This window comes from Sciurus vulgaris, assembly GCF_902686455.1.
Source record: "Sciurus vulgaris genome assembly, chromosome: 3".
In the NCBI taxonomy this organism is placed as follows: domain Eukaryota; kingdom Metazoa; phylum Chordata; class Mammalia; order Rodentia; family Sciuridae; genus Sciurus; species Sciurus vulgaris.
The window spans coordinates 132,474,130-132,498,357 of record NC_136463.1 but is presented as its reverse complement, the minus strand read 5'-3'; the positions used below and the strand labels follow the sequence as shown (position 1 = coordinate 132,498,357).

Genomic DNA, 24,228 nt, shown 5'->3' with positions numbered 1-24,228 from the left:
CTGGAGTAGTCTATGAAAACTATGTGAAAAATTAATGGAAGAAAATACACATGATTATTCTTTATGATGTCCTTTTGTACAATTATAAAAAATAAAGATGTGTGAACTGTTAGGTTTAAAAATGAGACTATGTAAAGCTGGTGCTATGCTAGCAGGAGTGCATAGTGGGCTGCCTCTTGTGTTACACAGTCCTAATGCAAGCTGTCCGTGGGTCCCTAATAATAGCAAGCTGTGGAGAGACACCTGCCTGGGAGCTCTCATAAGTTTAGATTTAAGGCATAAGCAACAGGTAAAGTTTAGTAATAGTAGGAAGGAATAGTAGGAAATTTTCAGTTAAGATTCCTTCACGGTGTGATTGTGTGTGAAGGCTTAACAATACCCTTACTCTGCATGAGCATTTGTTCTTTGCTTAACTGTCTAGTTTTGCTCTCCTGAGAACCTAATAAAAATTGAAATGTCATCTATGTTACTAGGCAGTATTACTTATGGTAAAAATTAGGTCTGGACTGGGAAAACAATCACTATCTGACGGAAGGCAGAACTTGGGGCATCCATGAGTTCAGTTGACTCTCATAATGGGTGTGGCCCCCAGGGGATGTGAACTTTTCATGCCGGAGTGACTCCTATGTCTGTCCCATGTGGATCTTATCTCCTCACACCTGCCTCGGGAACCTGGGAGAAGAGGAACTCCTGAAGCTGCCACCCAGGATAATCTATAGCTGCCTGCTCCCCCATCTATCCTGAGTGGCCTGGAGCCTGTGGGACTTTTTGTGGGTCTGAATGTTTAGTTGATCCTAAGAAAGCACCTAAAGGGTATCAATATAATTCTGTAGTTAGTTTTTAATTTTCTTTTCAAAGTGAAAAAGTAGTATTTTAACTTTGTTAGTTCATTCAATTTTTTCAGGGCTTAGGGGAGAACATTAGACCAGATACACAGGTTTTAGTCCTAGTTTTTCAGTAATGGATTATGTTACCTTGGGCAAGTCATTTAATCTCCCTGAAACTCAATTTTCTTAAGTGTTAGATAACCTTGACCAATGTCATTTCTGATGTCTCTTTCAACTCTAAATCCTGTAGTTTTCTGATTCTCTTATCATAAGTTAATTTTTAATCCTTTTTTATAGAAGCATTCTAGATTTCTTTTTAGCCTGGCAAATGATCAAATAACTGAAAGCCTAAGGCTACAGTGTACATTTTTCCAAGTGTAGGTTTTGGAAATGTCATATTATAACTGTGTAATTCCAAAAGAAATGTTTTTTACTTATGCAGTAGGATTTAAAGAATTTAAGTTTAAAATACTTGAGGAATTTGGGGGAAGTAAAGCCCATTAGACTGAAAGTTTGAAAAGCCTTTGATTATTCTAAAATTTCATCTCAACTTTCATTTACAGGTTGTGAACTGGCTTGAAGGACCTGGATCAGAACAACTGAGGGCCCAGTGGGGGATTGGTGACTCTATTAGGGCTTCCCAGGCCCTACAGCAGAAGCATGAAGAGATTGAGAGTCAACACAGTGTGAGAGGCTTTTTCCTCTGCAAGTTATAGTGCAGTTATTCATGTGCATAATTAGCATATGTGGTACTAAGTGCTAAGTTGCTGTTAACTTTGTATAGGGGGTAGAATATAGTATGTTGAATGCTTACAGGTTATAAAGTTTCATTTTGACTATTTAGTATATGTTAATTAGAAAGTCAGTTTAGGTTTTATTATCTCCAGTACAGTTTCATTGTATTGTTACTTCTGTAACATAATGTAGATTGAATTTTAAAAACTACAGTGATAGTATAAAATAGAGCCTTCATCAGTAGTCCTTCAAATAAAGTTCTGTTCTTAAAATCCTAGAGGAAGGCCCTTCCCTGCTTCATTTTGAGTATACTGTACAACTGAATGCTGGGAGTTACCACCAGGACTGTGGCATTAGACACAGCTGATTGAGAAGGGAGTACAGAGCAGTCAAAGTATCTTTCATTCTTGATGCATTTAGGGGTCACATTTGTAATTGTCAAGGGGATAATCAGACAGATCACAGGTATGGATTGGGAAATAAATTGATCCTTATGCAGATTATAGATAAAATTGTTTGAGAGAATTTAAAGTGCAACAACTTGCTGTGTGGAAGAAACTATTGTTTGCTAAACTTGTGCTAGGTTATAGTTCTGCATTATGGAGAAAGTAGTCATATAGTTTGTGGATTAGGTAGTTCATCTCCTCTTTCCCCACAGCCATATTGCTTCTTTTGGTGATTTTAAATAGACTGAATACAAAATTGGAAAAGTAGCCAGGTGTGGTGGGGCACACCTTTAATCCCAGCCACTCAGGAGGCTGAGGCAGGAGGAGGATTGAGAGTTCAAATCCAACGCTTATTAGCAATTCAGTGAGGCCCTAAGCAAGTCGGCAAGACCCTGTCTCTAATAAAATACAGAAAGGGGCTGGGGATGTGGTTCATTGGTTGCAAACATGCCTGGATTCAATTCCTGGGGAAAAAATTATGGAAAAAATAAAATTTGAATCCATTTACTTCCATCTCTTCAGTCATCTTCAAAAATTGATCAGTAATAGTGTAAACTGTGGATTAGATGAGTTTTTAAGGGTCATCTGAACATTGTATTTCTACAATGTGTTTCTTTACTCATCAACTCCCCTACTTAGAAAGTGGTAATTAAAAGCTAAATAGTTAAGAAATATATATTTTAACTAAGTAAGATTAAAGAATAAATAATATTCTTTGGGAATAAATTTGAATGAATAAACCTCATCTTGATTAGAGCTGTATTTTAATGATATCTAATAATTACTTTCTTTTTAAGGAGATACATTGTTTAGTTTCCTCATATCGATTTTTTAAATAATATTCCTCCAATCATTCCCTCCCACCCCAATCAGGTTTAATTGTCAGTGGAACTGGCAGATAGTCTACATAACATAGCTTAAAGGAGTTGTAGTCTAGCTGAGATGATAATATGTAAGACAGAGCTACCACAAGATTTGGAAATTATCTAAAGATAGTACCTAGGTAGTCTAATTTTTCTAATTAGTATTTGTAAGAGACATAAAAATGAAACCCCATATGGTTTATCCATTTCATAGGTTCCAACATGTTTTTTCCTTTTATGGTAAAAAGTTTGAATCATTTGTATTTAACTTATAAGCCCTGTTCCTGAGGTTATAATCTTTTAATTCTCTTGTATTTTTAAAATACTGTAACATTGTTGATTTTTTTATATGGATTATAATTTATTTGATCCTGGTGGATTATTCTGGATGGAGCATGGTAATGTAGTATAGATGAATTCTATAATTTGTTCCCATGTTTAATTTTTGAAAGCAGTATTTGCTGTACAGTATCTTAGATTTCATTTGAGAGAATTTAGTCACGAAGTATTCCAAAAGCCTCTTAGTAAGGATACATGAAACTTGAGGAACCCAAAGATAGGATTTATTTATATTTTTATTATTTTTGAAAGATACCAAGAGAATAGTAGTTAGAAATTAGATCATACACATGTCATGTATAAATTCACAAAAAGAATTACACTTTATATTGCATGTTTTATGGGTGAAATCATCAATGACATACATAGAGATCCCCATGTTTAGATGTTTGTTTATGTATACTTTTTATATGAATTTTAAAAATCAGCTTAAAAAGTACATATGGATAGCTCTTTCCATGTGCTTAAGCTTACTTATAATGTGGAATCAATATGTAGAACTTTTAAATTGGAAAGGACCTTATAAATTCAAGTATCATGATCTTATTTTATAGATACAGAGACAGAGAGACTGTATATATAAATTTTTTAAATCAGTAAGTTGCTGGACTAGGGTAGGGTCCTTTCTCTCTGTCTCTTTCTTAGGGAAAGCTACTAAATTGCATGGATATGCTTAAGATACAGTATATTTATTTCTTTATTAATTTATTTTCCCTTACAATTTGAGGACACATACACATATGTTGACATCTGCAATCATAGACCTGGACTCCAGAGAAAAGACATACTTCTGGTTTATTGTGGACTTTGTTTCCTTAAATCATGTGTGGTATTTGGGATATTGCAAAATTGGAAGGTGGGGACATATTGAATTGAAATATAGTTGAAACAGGATTGACCACGAGTGGGTAATTATTGACACTGGATTATACATGGAGTTTCATTATGCTGCTCTTTCCACTTTTGAATAGGTTTAAAATTTTTCCACTCTAAAAGGTTTAAGAAAAGAGAATTGCACTGTTTTAACCAATAGGTGGCACTATTTTGTCACCTTGAGAATAGGTTGATTCTGGGTGAATGTGTTGGTGTGTGATGTTTAAGATCTTCTAATACTTCTTTTCTCTAAGTAAAAGCCAACAGTTTCAAGTATTTACTGAAATTGTTCAGGCCTTAGGAAATTTCTAGTGTTGCTAGTTAATAAGGGTAGAATTTGGAAAACTTTTTAGACCATTGTGTATCAAAATACAATGTCAAGTGTTAGTTTTCCATTCCACATGAAAGCATAATGTAGAAATAAAACCGAAACCTCAAATTTGTTAGAATATTTCACACTAATATATAGAAAATTGAAAATTCTACCAATTTGTAGTTCTTTATGAAGGATTTAAATTAGAAATTTGCTTGGTTTTTCAGTACAACCCAACAAAAAATATTAAAGTAACTAGAAGTGATTGTAGTGTCTGTTAGTAATCTGGACGTATTTGATTACAGTAGTAAGTCTACTTTTATTTTTTGGGTAGGGTTGGAGTGTGGTGGGAAGAGTGCATGACAGGAGTGTACAGAAACATGTGTCTCTGAAGCTGCTTCTGTGTTCTGTCACTGTCCCACCTTCCCATGGTGCTGACTTCCACCTCCAGAGGGCCCTGTGCTGGTGTGTTGTGCCTAATAGAAGGCAGTGGAGCAGGTGTACTTGACACATCAAGACCTCTCTGTCCCCAGTATATATTATAAGTATATAACACAGCCTGAGTTAGCAGTATTTCTTTGCTTGTAGACTGGGATTCCTATTTCATGGTGTAAAGTGCAAATGATCATTTAGCCAATTCTGTATCGACACCAACTCAGCCACAATTATAGTGGCAGTCCTGACTGTTCGTGTTCAAATACTTTTTCTATTTACCAGCTTAATCCAAATCCCAAATCTTGGTGTTGACTTTTTATTTTGCTATAAATTAATACTTTTCTACACAGTAAATGTATATAAGAGACAGACTAGAGAATGGCCATAGTAAATCAAATGCAGCCTGTTTATCTAAGGTCCTATACATCCTATTTTCTCAGAAGAAACATTTTGATTAATTTTAAGCATATACATATATGTAAGCCAGGACCCCCCTGCTAATCCCACAGAGCTACAGAGTTTGTCATTTATCTATGACAGACTCATTCAGCAACAACAGTAGCTCCAATTCCAGGACATGCTACTAGTCCTTACATTGTGTTAACATCCTTGATTAAGTTACTTGAACTTATGTATTTTAAGACTTCCACCCAGGACAAAATCAGCTCCACAGTGGTGGTTCTTAAACCTTAGTGGTCATGAGTCATCAGAGTTGCATGTTAAAAATGCATATTCCAGGACCCCACCCACAGAGACTCAGAGGTCAAGGGAAGAACTTGGGCGTTTTGATGAGCATCCCAGTTGATCCAGTGTAGGTAGTTCTTACTGAGAAATGTACTACTTTGCTCAGATTCATTGCCACTACTTCAAAGAATTGGATCTCTTTATTTAGAGCATTAGTTAAATTTTAATTACTATAGATATGAGAACATGACAATGATAATTTTCTCAGGTAATATTTTCTACTTTAAAATTGTCAGTCTCCATTAATCATAGTGATAGCTAGTTTTATAAGTTATCTGATGAAATCCATACAATAACTAATAAAGTAAAGCAGGTATTATTATCACCATTGAGTGAAGCAGTGTTTCTTAGACTCAGCACTAATGACATTTTAGGCCAGATAAAAAGTCTTGTTATAGGGACTGTCCTGTGCATTGTAGGGCATGTATTCACACCACTAGTCTCATCTGTTAGATGAAATAGCATTCCTCCTATTCAGTTGTGATAACCAAACCTGTCTCCAGACATTGCCAAATGTTCCCTGTGGGGCAGAATCATACCCTGTTACCTACATGATTTAATGCAACAAATCCAGGTGTTTACTATGCTTAATGCATTCATTCAGCACATGTTAATTGAGCACATACTACATGTCACAGGTTGTTTTAGGTTCTTAGGTTATAGCAGAGGATTACCATATGGAATTATAATCAAGTTGGGGAGGTAGGGAGTAGAGCATGTTACGGGCATGGCATTTAAGAAAACCTCCTCTGAGGAAATGACATTTAATCAAAAACCTCAAGGTAGTATGGAGTAATCCAAGCAAAGGGCACTTCAGTTAGAGGGTAGAGCAGTAGAAGCACCCTGAGGCAGGAACATGACTGAGGAACAATGAGAAGGTTGATGTTGCTGGAGTACTTATAGCAAGACAGAGTCACAGAAATGAGAGGAAGTTAGGGGCCAAAATATGTAATGACTTTTTAACCCATGAAAAGGAGCTTAGAGTTTATTTTAAATGTTACATGAGGTCATAGGAGCCAAAAATTGGTTTATGTTTTGAAAAGATTACTGGCTGTTGTGTGGAGTATAGGGAGTGGGGACAAGCATCATAAATGAAAGACTCTGGGAGCTATTGGAATGGGGGCAACAGAGAGGTGAGAAGTGTTGGGTTCTCGAGGTTGAGCCTGCAGGACTTGCTGGTGGAAGAATCAAGCTTTGGGAGTTTTTTGGTGAACTTGCAAGATGGGTTTCAAAGTGTGGAAAATACAAAATCCTGACTGAGAATGAATTTTAAAAGACTGGGAAGTGAGAAAAGAATGTTTTCTTCTAAGGAAAGTTTTTTTTTTTTTTTTTTGCGGTGCTGGGGATCGAACCCAGGGCTTTGTGCTTGCAAGGAAGCACTCTACCCACTGAACTATCTCCCCAGCCCATAATTTTGTAATTTATAAAATTTTAAAACTAAAACATGCAGTTCCTAAAGCATGTGTTTTGTTCGGTATCAGGATTACAGCATGCTTATGTGCTGATGAAAATAATCCAGTTGAAACAGAAGAATTGATGGGAGAGAAAGAGATGATAGTTGCAAAAGCAGAGTTGAACATAGGCAACAGAAGAGAGGGTATCATGCCCTGGAGGAGTGTCGCCCTTAGGAGCAGGGCCTCTGTGGAGCAGTGAGGCAGGGTATAGGGATGCAGGAGGGAAGGCTGTAGATTTGTTGGTGGGAAGATGAGAGCTTTCTCTTTTAATTGCATCCAGGAAATTAAGAAGTCCTCTGAGAGTGAAGAGGTAAAAAGGGAGCTGGAGACTTAAGAAGTGAAAAAAAAAAAAATCACAAGAATGGAAAAGTGCATTACCTAGAGAAACATGCAAGGATTGCTGAACCTCTGCTTGAGGTTATTTAGTCATAACTTTGAAAAGAACGATCTGCATAGTCGCGTATCGCTTAATTGGGGCATACTCTAAGAAGTGCATCATTAGGTGATTTTGTTGCTGAGTGAGCATCATAGAGTGCACCTACAGGAACTAGGACAGCTTGATATCACCAGGCTGTGTAATCTTACAGAACAACCATCACACATGTGGTCTATCACTGACTGTTGATATGCAGGGCATGACTGGTGGTTTTTACCTAGCTGTGTTCAGCCACTGTGGGATAGGCACATAGTAGACAGAGAAACCAGACTTGAGGTCTCCGTAGGTGAACCTGATAGAAGGAAGGAGGTAGGTGTGGGTCAGGGTTGTATGCTGGGAGGTGGTTGTAGCCTTTGACCAAGGGCAAGAGGTTGCCAAGTGCTGAAGTGTCAGACATGCCAAGACAATAGATTGGTGTGCCCTGGGGTTGTAGGTGTAAGCTTGCTCAAAGAGGGGAATTGGAGTTAGTATCTGGAGTTCAGAGAATGGAATTCACAGAATTGAGGGTTTAGAGTTGCATAGTAAGCAGTACATGACAGACTTTTAGGGCCAGGGGAGAAGGTGGCTGAGATGGAGTGAGGACGAGGTAGCTGGAAGTGAGGGAGGCTGTTGAGGAGCTCTGTGTAGGGTGTTGGCGGATGTGTGCATGGAGAGCATCAACAAGAAGGCTAGTGCAGAGAGGAAGCACCGGGCAGATGATGGGGTACAACAGGGAGAGCTAGAAGGAACTGCTGTGCAGTTCAGCAGTGTGCACTTCAAAGGTTTTTCAGAGAAGAGGAAAAAGAAATGATTTGAAAGTAGTAATGAATCAGCCACCTCCAGGCTTGTGGTATGTTGGTGTGGAAATAGAGAGAAGCCACCAATTTAGGGGGCTGCAGAAGTAAATGTGCTCTGTGAGGGTGAACGGGTTTCACGTAGAGCATGAAAGAAGAGAACATCTAGATGCCAGACTGAGGACACAGGAGCTTACCACTGGCAGGCAGTGAGGTCCAGGGATCATGGTGAAAGGATTTGGGTGAGGATAGGGGACTTTACGTCCTCTTAAACAATGCTGCCTTATAAAAGTATTCATGTGTATGTTACTTAAGTTTGTCTGGAGAAATGACAAAATATGTCCTCCAGGAGCTAATTTGATCCTTAACTTACTTTGCGATGTCTCATTTACAGGAATGGTTTGCAGTATATGTGGAGCTTAATCAGCAAATTGCCGCACTCTTGAATGCCGGGGATGAGGAAGATCTTGTAGAACTAAAGTCACTACAGCAACAACTTAGTGATGTTTGTTATCGGCAGGCCAGTCAGCTGGAATTCAGGCAAAATCTCTTACAAGCAGCTCTTGAATTTCATGGTGTTGCACAAGATGTAAGTGTCTATTCTGATTGCTTCTCTTTTCCTCAGATAATCTGAACAATCTACACATAATTTTTGCAGGTTTGCATGTCTCCTCTAATTATTTTCCTTGAACAATAAAATAATTTACTGGTGGGGGTAATGAGATTAAATTCTTTGATTTAAAAAATTATTTTAAGTCATTCTGCATGCAGTTAAACCTTTTATTGTCTAACTAAAGTATTCCAGACTAGTAGATATGTTTCACTTTGACTGTTCCTCAAAATGTATGCTTTATAACATAGATGGAAGTGGAAGTGTCAATTAATTTTTTGCACTCTGTTGATCTGGATGTTCTTCTTTGTCTTTCTGGTGCATGCATCTGTGTGTTCCATCTTCTAGATAACATGTACTCTGATTATTCGTTCCTGTCTTTTAACAGCATAGTGTTTTCAAGTGTAATTGTGATAACCTCATTAGATAAACCTCATTCATCATTAAACACTGTAGATGCTGATTACATCAGGGTTGTCTCTTTGGTGTCCCTCTGCTTTAGTTGTCTCAGCAGTTGGATGGCTTATTAGGGATGTTGTGCGTAGATGTAGCACCAGCTGATGGAGCATCGATTCAGCAAACTTTAAAACTGCTTGAAGAGAAGCTGAAAAGTGTTGGTAAGCAGATTTTAAAAATGCTGAAACATAAGAGTTCTTTTTAAAAAATATTATTACCCTGGTTACACAATTAAGTCAACTTATACTGAACTAATTATTATTTGCAGGGAACACAGGAAAAGTAGTATTAAAAGGGTTGTATTCCCTTGAGTAGGTCTAATTTATGCTAAAAATTTTATTTTTCACCGTGATTAAGCACTCCTCCCTTCATTGGGCCTTTGGCCTTTCTGTTTACTACAGGTGCTATATCTTGCATATCCTAGGAACAGTGAAGTTATTTGTAGTGCATGCATAAATTGTAATTAGTTGTGAAGTGTTCTGTGGTAAACTCTGTATGCCCCGAACTGTGTTTTATGCAATGATTTTTGTTGTTGCTATATCCTAACCTTGTGGAAAAATAGTTGGTTTGATTCTGTGCATTCGTTTCTCTATCTGAAGTTTGGGCAGGGTTACCTATCCTCTAAGGAAAGAGTGGTCCCATTTCATTCAGTTAGCTCTTAATGAAAGCTCCATTACTTTTGTCATCAGAACCCTTAAAATGTTTCTACAGTAAGAAATGCAGTGAACTTTCCTAGGCCACGAAGTGAAAATGGGAAGGGACTGTCCATTGAGGGGAAGGAACAGAGGAAGCAGGTGCTTAAGCCAGAGAATTAGTAGAAAGTGGTGACATGTGATCAAACCAAATTAATTAGTTGTGAAAAACAACTTCAGGGAATTGAATTTAAAAAAACATTTTTTTTTTTGTATTGACATTTTACTTGCTTTAGCCTTTGTTAGTTAGATGATTCACATAGTACATATTTAATACACCACATGAAGTTTATTTTAAAATATCACAAGTTTCCTTAAGTTACACTTCTCCTTAAAAAAGAGAAGAGAGTTTCTCTACACTTGTCTGACTTGGAGTATTGTAAACATATCCTAATGTTGCTCCCATCGTGTGTAAGTTGTAATGTATCTTACAGTGTTCAACATCCTTGAACTGATAAGACATCATGGGGGCATTTTGAAATCTCACAAATTTTACAGTTTTTAAACAAAATATAAATATTTGCATTGTTGTCCTAAAAGTCGGAACACATAGAACAGAAAGGAAAAAAAATAAGTAAAATTTTATTTGTCAAAATAAGAATTAACATACTTTCTTCCTGCTTTGAGTTTTTTTTTTGCGGTGCTGGGGATCTAACCCAGGGCCTTGTGCTTGCAAGGCACGCACTCTACCGACTGAGCTGTCTCCCTTGCTTTGAGTTTTTAAAAGAAATTATTGTCTATGGAGATTTGTGTTTTAAACATTCCCTTTAAGGAGAATTTGGCATGAGAGCTACCCATTTAAAGGGATTTTTTACTGCTTGAGATGTTCAGAGGACTCCATCCCAATATGGTTTAATGTATGAAGATTTTATGCTTGGATTCCAAGTGCAGTATCTGCTGAGATGATTTATTTGAGGGAGGGAAAATACTTTAGTGAAGAGATTAAATTTAGTAACTTTTGTTTTAGATGTGGGATTGCAAGGTTTGCGTGAAAAAGGTCAAGGTCTGCTGGATCAGATCTCCAATCAGGCATCCTGGGCCTATGGAAAGGATGTAACCATTGAAAATAAAGAAAACGTGGACCACATTCAAGGAGTGATGGAAGATATGCAGCTTAGGAAACAAAGGCAAAGTTTGACCGTTAATGTTAATTTTACCAAGATAACATATTAACTAAAATGAAAGTTGTATGTATGGCATGCATACATACATACATGTAATAGACTTTTGATGAATGTAATAGTTATCATATGTAATTGTACTAACAAATTAACAACAATTTGTTCAATTACCAAGTATCTTTTCCTCTTTTACTTGGTAGTGAAATTTTCCATTATACTGAAGTGCTTAATATTCTAAACCCTATGATTCTGCTTTGCTTTGCTATGAAAACCTTTTTGGAGAAATTTTCTTTTCCATTTTATTTTCGTTTAGAGTTCCTGTTAAATCTGCCATCTGTATTAATCTGATTCTTCACGTCCCATTTCTTTGTTCTCATGTTTGCTGTACAGGGAGTAGACACAGTGGACTAATGATGATACTCAGTTTGTTATAGGACTACGAATTCAAGGAATTCTTTGAAAACCTAATTTGCCACAGCAATTGCAAAGCCAAAGATCAGAATTACATAGGCAAGCATACAAAGACTAGCATGGTTATATCAGGTTTTGTAAACTTAGAAATGTTGAAGTCATCCACAAAACCTCACAGAAACTCTCCCCTACAAAAGAAGACAGTCATGAGGCTAGAATTCCTTCTGGACCTGCTCTGTATCTGCAGACTCCTCACCACAAAGGAAGAGCTCTCTTCGTAGAAAGGATCCTACCTTTTAGGTTCTGATTTCCATCACCCTGCCATCTTCTCACTCCACTAACTCCCATTTTCTATTCTGAACCTGCCCCCACTTAAATGCTCAACTGTCTCCTGTAGGAAATATTTGAAGTACACTCTTGGTATGATTGAATGAAGAGGTCCCTCTTCCTTACATCCCTTTGTCTCCTAGCATTAAGTTCTTTCTCACAGCTAAGTTGTTTGCAGGTCTCAACTGCATTCTTTACTGCCTCCACTTTACTTTTTATCCTCTTGAGTCTAACTTCTGACCTCACCATTTCACTCCACTTGTTCTTGTCAGTGTTACCAACAAGACCATACGTAATAAACACTTGATCTTGCTCAAAATCCAGAGAGTGTTTTAGACCTGACTGCTGGATTATGAGTAGCGTTGGACACAGCTGGCTCATACTTTCTCCTCAAGACTCTCTGACAGCTGTATCTTCCTGAAACCACCGTGGTTCTCCTCCTGGCACTCTTTTTCTTCTTAGTTTTCTTCTCTGATTTCTTGTTCAGTAATTAAACACTGCTTCCAGCGTTTGTTGAGGCCAAATTCTCTTCTTGATTTGGTCTCTCTGCACAATCTCACTATTAATGGCTTTTAAAAATATGATTGTGGTTAATAGTCATGGTGCTTACCAAGACCTGTCCTGTGCTCTGGACAGTTCCAGTTACCTGCTCCATATCTTCAGATTAGAACCATTGTCCTCCAGAACTTGCTCCCTGCTTTAATTTCTTATTCAGGGTAAAGTTACTGTTCGCTACTAAACTTGGAATTTATCCTTCTTCTTGATGAAGGAAATCCTTCATCTTCCTCATCCCTTATACCTAATCAAATGTTTAAGTGCTCTTGTTGCTGAATCCTTGATGATTCTTTGTTTAAGATTTCCTCTTTCATGTGCCCTGGTCTTGCTCTTCTCCAGTTTGTCATATATAAGAGTAATCTGCACGAAGTACAAGGATCCTGTTAAACCTCCTTCCATGACTTCCTCTTTCTTCAGATGAAGTAGTTTTGTTGGAAAGGTAGGAGACCCTTCCTCATCCAATTCTGCATCATCATCTTATGCTTCTCTAACTTATGCACAATTGTTTTCAGTTTCCTTGAATACATCATGCTGTTTCATCCATGAGTGAGAATGCTTCTTTTCTCGTTTTCCATCCAGTGGATTCCTACTTATCTTCCAAGACTCAGTTGTACTTACCTTAGGAAATCTTTTAGGATTTCTTAGACAGGTTAGTCACTTGCTCCTCCTTGCTCCAATAACACCTTTTTATATGACTCCATTATATCATTTGTCTCATTGTTTAAAGTTCACCTCCCAAATTGGAAGTATCTTTAAAAAAAAAAAAAAATTAAAGCTTTTTAGTTATACATTACAATAGAATATATTTTGACCTATCATACATACATGGAGTATAACTTATTCTAATTAGGATTCCCATTTTTGTGGTTGCACATAATGTGGAATTACACTGATCGTGTATTCATATGTGAACATGAGAGTTACGTCAGATTCATTCTACTCTTTCCCATTCCCGTTCCTCCTCCCTTCCCCCACTTCCCACCCCTCCCCACCCCCACCTATTGTGAGTAGCATCCACATATCAGAGAGAACATTTGGCCTTTGGTTTTGGAGATTGGCTTATTTCACTTAGCCTGATAGTCTCCAGTTCCATCCATTTACCAACAAATGCCATAATTTCATTCTTTATGGCTGAGTAATATTCCATCATGTATATGTATCACATTTTCTTTTATCTTTTATTTGTCAAAGGGCCCTTAGTTTGATTCCACAACTTAGCTACTGTGAATCGAGGTGCTATAAATATTGATGTGGCTGCATCACTATAGTATGCTGTTCTTAAATCCTTTAGGTATACGCTGAGGAGTGGGATAACTGGGTCAAATGATGGTTCCATTCCAAGTTTTCTGACAAATCTCCACACTGCTTCCAAATTGGAACTATCTTAATAGCAAAGAACATGTTTTATTTTTCTAATAACCTGATATAATGTTTGAATATATATTTGATATCTTTATCATTAAGGTGTCTTACATTGTTTTTTAATTTCAGGTTTCAATAATAATTATCATCACTCCCTTCAGTACCATGTAGAATTACAATACCCAAGTTACATCTTAATATTATGCAATGATTTTTATTGAGACCATCTCCTTAATAGCCTATGATAGCTATGGAAGGACCATTGCATGTTGTTATTAAACTTTCTTTAAGGACATCAACTGTAGTACAGCCTGGTGCCTGTTGGGTAACTTATTGTTGATATTTGGAATTTCATTGGAGTGAAGAAATAGATCAGAGTTGAGTTAGGTCAAGATACCTTTAACGTTTCAGCCCTATATTTTTCAAGCACATTGCAGTGAGATCAGAAAATGCTCTGAATTGTGTTCCTTTCCATCCAAAGATCAATGGAGTTTTTTTTTTTTTTCCCTTTAAGAATGTAAATGGAGAATTTAAAAAGAAATTCAGTTTTAAATATTGTTCCAGCTAATACAGTTTAGTGAAAAGTATTAATTTAAAAAATTTTCCTTGGAATATTGTCCTTGAAGTTAGTAGTTGAGAAACTTCACATTTTTATTATTGAAGCTTTGTTTGATGCTAATTGACAGCAGCAGTTGATTTTGGTTTAGTTACTGTTGCATTTATACTTTGCTTCAATATTTTGCAGAATCCATGCTATCATCAAGAGGGTTTGTCTTTCAGGTATTTTGAGGTTTGATGCATAGATATAGATTAGATATCCTTAAAATTCTTACAAATCAATACAAATAATTGCAGTTTCCTTAGTATAGGACTAAATATTTTAATATATTATAAAACACATGCCAGATGACTATGTTATCATCAAAACCAAAATGATAGACTAAATGTATGTTTGGTTCATTAGATGTGAAGACATGGTAGATGTGCGAAGGTTAAAGATGCTTCAGATGGTGCAGCTGTTTAAATGTGAAGAAGATGCTGCTCAGGTAAGGACCAGATAGCCATGTTATATGGTTATGGTTTCTTAGAAGAGCATTTTCATCTATCTATAAACAAAAGTATACTTATGTTCCTAAGAAAATAAATTCTTAAGTCAAATCTAGTTTATCCTATTGAAGAATAAAATTTGGTTCTTCTCACTGGCTTACTGATTTCATTTGGCTTATCCTCTGGATGAAATCCTCTATTGTGTTAGAGATTGGAATTATTTATTTATTATCATTATTATTGACTAGTCAATTTTTAGTTACATCCCATAATAAAGACAGTTGTAGCACATTGCTTTCTAACCCATAGAAGAACTTTCAATGCTAGATAAGCAGTTTGATGTTTTTATGGAATTAGTAGTAGAATATTCTTTCAACTTGATGTAGAAGAATTTATGAGTTCAAATAGAACAAATCTGTAAGTCTGTTTCACAGAAATGCATGATCTTCTATTATGTGATGTTAATTATAAGAGTGCTTCTGTAATAGGTCTTGCCTTTGGAGTTTAAAAACATTTGAGAAGTAGGAGAGGAATCTGAGTGTCATTAGATCAAAGGAGCCATTAAGACCTTATTTATAATTAATGGACTAACCAATCACAGTGTTGTAATTTTTGTTGATTATAGTTGATGTTTGGTGTAATAAGTAAAGAGTATGAATGCAGCTTCATTGTTCTGTATTTTCATTTAGGCGGTAGAATGGCTAAGCGAACTTCTGGATGCTCTGCTTAAGACCCACATCAGATTGGGCGATGATGCTCAGGAAACGAAAGTTTTACTGGAAAAGCATAGAAAATTTGTTGATGTTGCACAGGTGCAGAACTGGTTATCTTCCTTTTCTACAAGCTCAGTGTTTGAATAGCTTTCTGCATGATTATAATGTAACTTAACCCTCCAAGTCCAAGAAGGTTAGTTTTGTTATTCCAGAAATATCACAGAATTAAGAAAATGTCAGCTGGTGCATCAAAACTAGCCTGCATAAACTTGAGAGGGTTTAAATTGCCTCAAATACAGGTTCTGTATGCTCCCTCTGATGTTACATGTTATGGTATTTTTAAGCTAATCCAATTATGCATTCATAGAAGTTAATGTGAAATGTAGCACTAAATTAGAAACCCCATTTTTGGCATTTCACTATTGTTAGCGTAATAATGCAGAGTTGTTTTTGTGGTAAAAAGTATCTTAATGTATTTTCCCTCTTAGTTTCATTCACAATGTAATAGGTATAGCTTCCTATGTGGACTATAATGTGAAGAGTTTCATCTACTTGTTTTGGTAATTAATGAGCAGTCAATCTTTTTGCCAGTGAATTTAGCAGAGATTGGGAAAGCCTAAAAAGAAAGAAACTTATAAACTAAAATTATTACTTCCCCTTCATTACTTATGCATGCAGATCATTTATAGTAATAAGAGCCACTAGATTCATTCAGCATTGAATTCCAGTAGTGTCACTTAATTGCAACCACAGTCTCCCAACACCTTTTCCCTCCTCTTCAGAATTCTTTTATTATAATTTCATGTTTACTTTTTTTTTTTTTTAGAGTACTTATGATTATGGTAGACAGTTGCTGCAGGCCACGGTTGTGTTGTGCCAGTCTTTACGCTGCACTTCGCGGTCCTCCGGGGACACACTTCCTCGATTGAACAGAGTGTGGAAACAATTTACAATAGCCTCTGAAGAGAGAGTGCATAGGTTGGAAATGGCTATTGCATTTCACTCAAATGCTGAAAAGGTTTGCCTTTTTTGAAATGTAGTCTCAATAGTATTTATTGTATAAATGTGTTGATTCTAATAATGTAATTGTCAGATTAATCTATTGGTTAAAATTTGTATGAGTTCCATTATTAACATTTGTTGGTATAAAATACATTGTCTAATATATCCAAGTTAAATTTCCTTAATCCACAAAGTGCTGGAGGGCTGTGGTTGGAGAACTCCAGAACTACCTGGTGGTCCTCACTTCTCCCTGTTCCTGTCCTCTCCAAGCCTGATGTCCACAGGTGCTCTGTTCCCTAGAGTGTCATGACATCAGTCTCTTTCATTATGCCAGGAAAGGAAACTTTGCTTTGGTAACTAGTACTAATTGTCACTTTTTTTTTTTTTTTTTTTCTTCTTTTTTTTGTACTGGTGATTCAACCCAGGGCACTTTGCCACTGAGCTTCATCCCCAGTCTTTTGCCTTTTTAAAAATTTTATTTTGAGACAGGGTCTTGCCAAGTTGCTGAGGCTGCATCCAACTTGCAGTCCTCTTGCCTTAGCCTTTTGAGTTGCTGGGATTACAGGCCTGCACCACTACATCTGGCTAATTGGTCACAAATTTTTTAAAAAGGTCATTTTGTGATGTTATAACTTAAGGTATAGACTGTCCAACTAAAATAATGAGAATAGGAATTACAAGAAGAAAACCACCTTTTTTTTCCATGTGTTACCTCTATACTGCACTCCCAAATTTATTAGTCACTGAATTCCAGAAACCAACAGTAAAGTATATAGTGTTATTTGGGCACATTTACTGGGGATGGGCAAATTTTTAAGAGAACCTTTTTCTTACAGTAAAAATGTATCGCGCCCTAGCCTTGTATTTCCATTCTGAAGAGGAGCCTTCCTTTATAGTTAACTTTGTTTTGATCACTTAACATTGAAAATTTATCTGTAGAGCTGTTAAATATATTTTAAAATATATTACATATGTTTAAAATGTGTTAATTCTGATAATGTAATTATCTGATTAATCTATTTGTTAAAACTTACATGAATTCCATTATTGACATTTGTCTACATATACTACGTTGTCTTAGATGTCTGAGTTAAATTGCCTTAATCCACACCAGGAAAACTTAAGCTGTGAAGCCTGCATGACACAACATTTGTAGCAAGAGTTAAGTGGTCTCTGTCTGTATTGGACAGTACAGCCATTGGAAAGTGTTCATAGTTAGTTCTTAGCTGGTCACCCCCCCTCTGCAGATCTATCTGTGTTTTGGTTGAAATGGGCCTAATGATGGTAAAAGGAATTCTACAAGAAGACTTGACTTACTTATCTACTGCTTGTTTCAATGAAAAATTTTCATTTTTATGAAGCATACTATTCATATAAAAATGTACAGATCTTAAGTGTTCTACTTGATGAAACATCACAAAGTGAATATACCTGTGGAATCAGTGCACTGATCAAACAGCAGAGCATCCCCGGCGCTCCCCACCAGCACTCCGCAGTTCCCCTACCCTCTGGGATCTCCCCCTCCCCCATCGAAGGGTGACCACTGGCCCAGTTTCTGACACCACTGATGACTTTTCAGGTTACCATTTTAAAATGTTTCTGCAAGGACATTTTAAAACCTAGAACTCTTTGGGAGACTATATGAGATTAAGTATCATTAAGAGATTTTATAATAGAAAATTAGAGTTTCCATTTTTTTTAGTTACCAGGCTTTTACCTTGCTCAAAATAAACTTTTGGTAAAGTTATTTTACCATTCAGACCTTTTGTTCTCATTTACTGTTTTCCTTTTGACTATTCAATTTTATATCAATAAGCATAAATATAACCACAGCTCATAAGCAAATTATATAGTATAGTAATTGGGAAATACCTAAATTAAATCTTGAATTTTTAAATATAAAAATGTCTATTTCTGAGTAATGCTGAAATAAATGATTGGATTAAGTAAAATGTAATATAGAAAGTTGCACAATAAATATTTGTTTTCTTCTTTCTCCCCCAAAAGTTTGCATTTTTTCTTTTAATTAAATTTAAATGGTCATAACTCAGAGGAGAAAAAAAGAATAGTATGTCTTCAAGGATGATAAAACTTCCTAAATTTGAGTGGTAATCAATAAAGTCAGCCGATGAGTTACTAAAGTGCCTACCTATCTCTTCTCATCAGTTACATGTTTGTGCTCTTAAGAATATATTGTTTCAAGTTTATATTTAATTTCTGAAGTCTATAAGCTCCCTAAGGACAGTCTGCATCTCATTCACATACCAAGGTGCTAAATAAACATACAGTAAAGTTTTTAATAAATGGTTGCCTAGTGAGTGAGAGAATACTTCTTAAGCGCAGGTCGAACTAATTTTCCAAATAGTAGTCTGCTTATTTTTTTCTTGGAAATCACCATAGACTGTTTTGTTTTCTGATTATATATTATTAGTAGGGATTATGTATTTTGTTTTTTATTGGAATTCTGTGAGCCACTTTTACCAGTAATCAATCAGTCTTATACAGTGATGTACATGAAGATGCTAAGAATAAAACAAAAACCACCTTTTCCACTCACTTCATTTGTATGAACTTGATTTCCTTTCTTTGTCTCTTGATTGAGGTTGCCCTTTTATTTGTTGCAGATTTTACAAGACTGTCCAGAAGAGCCTGAAGCTATTAATGATGAAGAGCAATTTGATGAGATTGAAGCAGTTGGGAAATCACTTTTGGATAGATTGACTGTTCCTGTAGTGTACCCTGATGGGTATGGTGCATCTCTTATACGATTTGATCTTTTTAGTAGCAATGTCTTCAAGCAAAATTGTTAAAAGAGGAATTTTTTTTTTTAAGTTGTAGATAGACACAATTCCTTTATTTTATTTATTTTTATGTGGTGCTGAAGACCGAACCCAGTACCTCACACGCTAGGCAAGTTCTCTACCCCTGAGCCACAACCCCAACCCAGAAAATCTGTTGTTTTTTTTTTTAAAGTCAAGGTGATTAAGTTTGGTCCACATTTTCAGTTGTTTTAAACCCAAAAGAAATCCAAGCTTAGCTGTCTGTGGGGCTCCAAACCATTCTCTTTTCACTGTGCTCTATGGCATCCTAATTTTTCATGTATAAAATGAAAGGGTCCTGATTCTGACATGCTGTTCCATTTTAAATGGTCCAGGGTAAGAATAATTAATAATCTGATGCAAAATAAATAGGCCAGTAAAAGACTCAGAAGGGACTTCATCCCTGGATCTAGACTTTCTTAAAGTAATTTAGAGGTAGTCCAGAAGATATTTAATTCAAATGATATAGAAACCAAACCATTGAATAAAAGTAGGAGAGGGGAGTATTGTCTCTGGTGCCAGGGATCCTGAGCTCCACCACTTAACAGGAGCGACACCTTGGGTAAGGTGCTCTACCTGACAGTGCCTCAGTTCCTCATCTGAAAACAGGGTGGGACAAACGTGCTGCTTCAGATTACAGTGGCATTCTGTTATAAAATGGATGGAATGCACTTCAAACAGATCTGAGTTATAGTAAGCTACTGCTGTGTCAGGAATTCTGATGATAATTGAAGATCGATATTTAAAAGATACTATTTTGTTACCTTGAAGATGATTTTGCAGAGTATATATTTAGATAATCTCTAGTCACACCTAAACTTGTACTACCTGAAGTCATATTACACATCTGTAATAAAAGATAGCAAAATTCAGCTAGTAACAGTTATAGGGGTGATTCTGGCTCTTCTGTGCCAGCGACCCTCACCCCACCTCTATGTTCACAGCCAGTTGTCACAGTCAGCTGGCCACACTACTTAGGTCAGATGGAGCATCTGCCCTTGGTGATTTTGCTTGAACTCCTCTTCCTGTGCTCCACCAATAGGTATCATCTCTTCTTAAGATAAAAGAACAAGAACTGTATATTGAGATTTCACAAACACACACCTTTAATACTTGTGATTGTTACTTTATTCCATTTTATATTCATATACATACACATATATATACTTGTGTATTTGTGACATATGGTATTTTGTTACACTAAATATGCCTTTCAAATGATCTCAGTTATATTTTCCATAATTACTAATAATGGTAATCTGTTTTTCTGTATGAAGTTTATGTAACATGTTATTCAGATTTATCTTTTATATACATTCTCCTGGTAAAATAAAAGCAATTGATGGTCTTTGGGGATTTTTTTCCCCACCAATCTTGATGTTTTTCTACTGTGTGACCTTGGTTAAGTCCTTCTGGACCTTATTTTGTTTTGTTTTTGTTTTGGCGATACTGGGGATGGGACCCAGGGTCTCACACATGCTGTATGTATATGCTCCCCTTGAACTTGAATCCCAGCCCTAGACCTTAGTTTTCTGATCTAAAAAAACAGAGGTTAACCAGGAATTTCCAAGAACCCTTAGAGCTCTGATTCAATGTAGTATCTTTGCAAGTAAAAGAAAACTAAATTACTTTTATCTATTAATGTACCAAACCATGTCTTATGTCTTTTGTATGTGTGGTACTAGAGATTGAACCCAGGGCCTGGTGCATGCTAGACAAGTTCTTTACCTTTGAGCTGCATCTCCAACCCTTTTTAAATTTTGAGACAGGGTCTTGCTAAGTTGCCCAGGCTGGCCTTGAACCTGAAATTCTCCTGCCTCAGCTCCCCTGAGTAACTGAGATAGCAAATGTGTTCAGCTTTACCTGGCTCTAAACCATGTCCTAATATCAAAAAGGATATTTTACTTTCCAGCTTTATTCAATAATTGGTGTATGCAGCCCTTAGCAGGCAAGTACAGATTTTATATTGGTGTTTCCTTATTGATCCAGAACTGAATGGCAGAATATTGCCAGTGTTGCTTCATTTGGTTTATTGACTATTATAAGTATACACAATATGACATTTGTACCACAAAAATTTAACTAATCTTGTCTTAACATATTTTTTGCTGTTGAAAAAATATTTTTCCTACAGAATTACTACTCAGAGATAAACATTTTGGATTGTGAATGAAATAATTTCTACTCAGAGGCCATATTGCATAAGCAGTTTTTTATGGTGTTTTTTTCTTCCTATTGCATGTGCTGCTCTTAAATGGATTTGTACTAACCTGGGACTTTTCTGTGTGTTTTGATTTTAGAACCGAACAATATTTTGGGAGTCCAAGTGACATGGCTTCTGCTGCAGAGCACATCAGAGACAGGATGAAACTAGTTAGTCTCAAAAGGCAGCAGCTGAGACATCCTGAAATGGTGACCACAGAGAGCTAATAGCTACCAGCATCCCACAGACCTGCAGTTCACATTCCCGCATGCCGTCGGCATTCTGCAGCATTAGGCACAGTACATTAAGACACATCTCACAGCAGGATAAGCCTCATTTCCTCCCACAACACGTTTCTCTCCACATGCTAACACCTCGCAACTACCAAGGCATAATTACTTAACATGCTTTGAGATTGTAGACTCCAGGTATCTTAAAAGAAGGAACTGTAAACATTGCACTGAAATCTTGCTTTCAAGCTTTACATGACCTGTCAGTTTGTAGATGAACAACTGATAATAAGCTTTGAATGGTGCTAATAATAAGTCTAGAAATTCTCCCTATAAAAACTGGTTGCCCTTCCTCCCCAGGTGATGTAGTAAATTTAGACTGTAGTTAAACTGTTATTAGTAGACAGTGGCATCCTCAAAATTTTACTTTGTAATTCTTTAAAATTGATTATTTTTATTGTGTCAATATGAAGAAAATTCTTCAGATCTTTGATATATCATATTCATTAAAAAACATTTTCCTATTTGTATTGATAATGTATTAAAAGTTGTTTGTGCTTAATAAAAGGCTTCTTTAAACATCTTATTTAATTTGGTAGTTATATCCTATTTTCAAACATGAGTGCCTTATTACAAAGGGCATTCTTAGGACTGTGAGGATGGTTTAATAATTGTTTTTTCAAGGTTGTTGCATGTATTTTAGCCAGAAAATTCATATGTAAGCATGTATATAATAAATAAGCATGTTTTATTATGAAAAATAATTGTGAAGAATAACTTAGATCTTTAAGAACTTATTAATAATGGGATACTATTTCAGATTTTTCTTTTCTTCAACTTCAAAAATTTTATCCAAATTATTAACTATCCTGATGATATTTTGTCTTTAGGGGAGTAGGGCTGAGGAAGAAGGCATACATAATTACTTCAGTGTAATCCTTTATATCAGAGTTACCTTTCTGGAACTATAGTAGTCATTGCTAATAAAATTTAATTTCTCATGACAGACTAGAGGCAAAATCATTTCTGAAGTAGTCTAATAACAAAAGCTGTATGACTCCTTTAGAAATAAAAATTATCACAAAATGCTAGTGTTTTTACAATTGTATTAACTTTAAATTGTAAAATGCATATAATTCAATTTTTGTGTTACTTTTTATGCCAGAAGATTTTTTTAAAGATGAAAAATAATTTTTTAGGCTTGTGATCAGTATAACATTGTGCAAAGAATTATGTGCTGGTTCCTCTTCATGATTCACAAACAAGTTCATGTGTCCTCTGATGCAAAAGACCTCCTCCCTCTGAACCTGCTGGTTTCTCCAGCCTTCTTCACTGCCAGACCTCTTGAAGAAGTCCACATCCCTTTGCCTTACATCTTCATTTCTCCCTGTGCAGCACCTTGTAGTCCAGTTTCACACAGCACCCTAATGAAACTCTTCTTTTGAAAATCAGGAATGGTTTTACAGCTACTGAACTGAATATTTTTTTTTTTCTCAGTCTGCATCTCTTACCCTTCCATTTACAAAACTGAGCAACCTTTCCTAGACAGCATCTCCTCCCTTGAAGATGCTATCCTCTGCCATAACGTGAGTATAGTCACACAATTCATCTTTACCATGTGTTCTAACCATGTGTATTCTTAGATTCTGTCCTCAGAAAGCTTGTGGCTCTTCTTTAGGTATCTCATCCTTAGGGTTTCTGTTTCCTCACAGCATTTTGCATCACATATCTGGTCCAAAACACTAGACTTGTTCTTTGAACTGCCTACGTGGACAAATAGCCCAGAGGAAGGATTTCTCTTACTTACCATCCTCTCCTCCTGGAGTAATTTTGGTTAATGGTGCAGCACTTTTTCCTAGTCAAACATGCCAGATAATCTAGGACAAAATTCAACTGGTCCCTCTTGTCTTATGTTGTCTACCACTGCTTCTGAGAACATCAAGGAAGTTCCTTCTGTACTTGATAATCCTCTGAGCTTTTAGGGCTTTACTCCTGTGAGTATGAACTTTTGTGATTCTTCCTTTTGGTCTTCCTGACGGTGCTAGACACATTTTACACATCTGTGTCTGTTCTGCTATGTTATAAGCTCTTTTAAGGGAAAGATCTTGTCTTACTAGTTCAATTCCCAGGGTTTTGCTCCAATGGAATAGATGTTCATTTCCTGCGTGGATTCTGTTGTAAGCATTGTAATAATCCCTCTCATATTTCAGCCTGAAGTTTGTTTTAAACGTATTTATTTCCTAAAATTAGGACTAAGGAGTGAATCACCTTATAAGAAAGTCTTTTGTTATTTTAGATACTTAGTTGTATAGCTACTTTAGATATTCAGTTATATTCATTGCCTTCTTCTGAATTTTAGAATTGTTAGAATTTTTTATTAAGACTTTACTAAAAGAGGAACTGATTTGTTGGTAATTATACCATCAACTCATGGATTCATGA

The 24,228-nt window shown here is 36.1% G+C and overlaps 1 protein-coding gene across 3 annotated transcripts in view; it reads left to right on the top strand.

Moving 5' to 3' along the window:
- Positions 1 to 22,794, top strand: part of SESTD1 (SEC14 and spectrin domain containing 1) — a 118,980-nt gene extending 96,186 nt beyond the window's left edge. For 2 of the 3 annotated variants that reach the window (XM_079134539.1, XM_079134540.1), the window contains exons 10-18: positions 1,391 to 1,513; positions 8,633 to 8,827; positions 9,351 to 9,465; positions 10,964 to 11,123; positions 14,737 to 14,818; positions 15,509 to 15,631; positions 16,359 to 16,550; positions 19,159 to 19,280; positions 21,654 to 22,794. In XM_079134539.1, the coding sequence (XP_078990665.1) occupies positions 1,391 to 1,513; positions 8,633 to 8,827; positions 9,351 to 9,465; positions 10,964 to 11,123; positions 14,737 to 14,818; positions 15,509 to 15,631; positions 16,359 to 16,550; positions 19,159 to 19,280; positions 21,654 to 21,783 (1,242 nt within the window). In that variant the 3' untranslated portion in view covers positions 21,784 to 22,794. Of the gene's footprint in view, positions 1 to 1,390; positions 1,514 to 8,632; positions 8,828 to 9,350; positions 9,466 to 10,963; positions 11,124 to 14,736; positions 14,819 to 15,508; positions 15,726 to 16,358; positions 16,551 to 19,158; positions 19,281 to 21,653 lie in introns of those variants that run through there. The other variant, XM_079134541.1, reaches the window with a different exon arrangement.
- Positions 22,795 to 24,228: the final 1,434 nt, after the last annotated feature.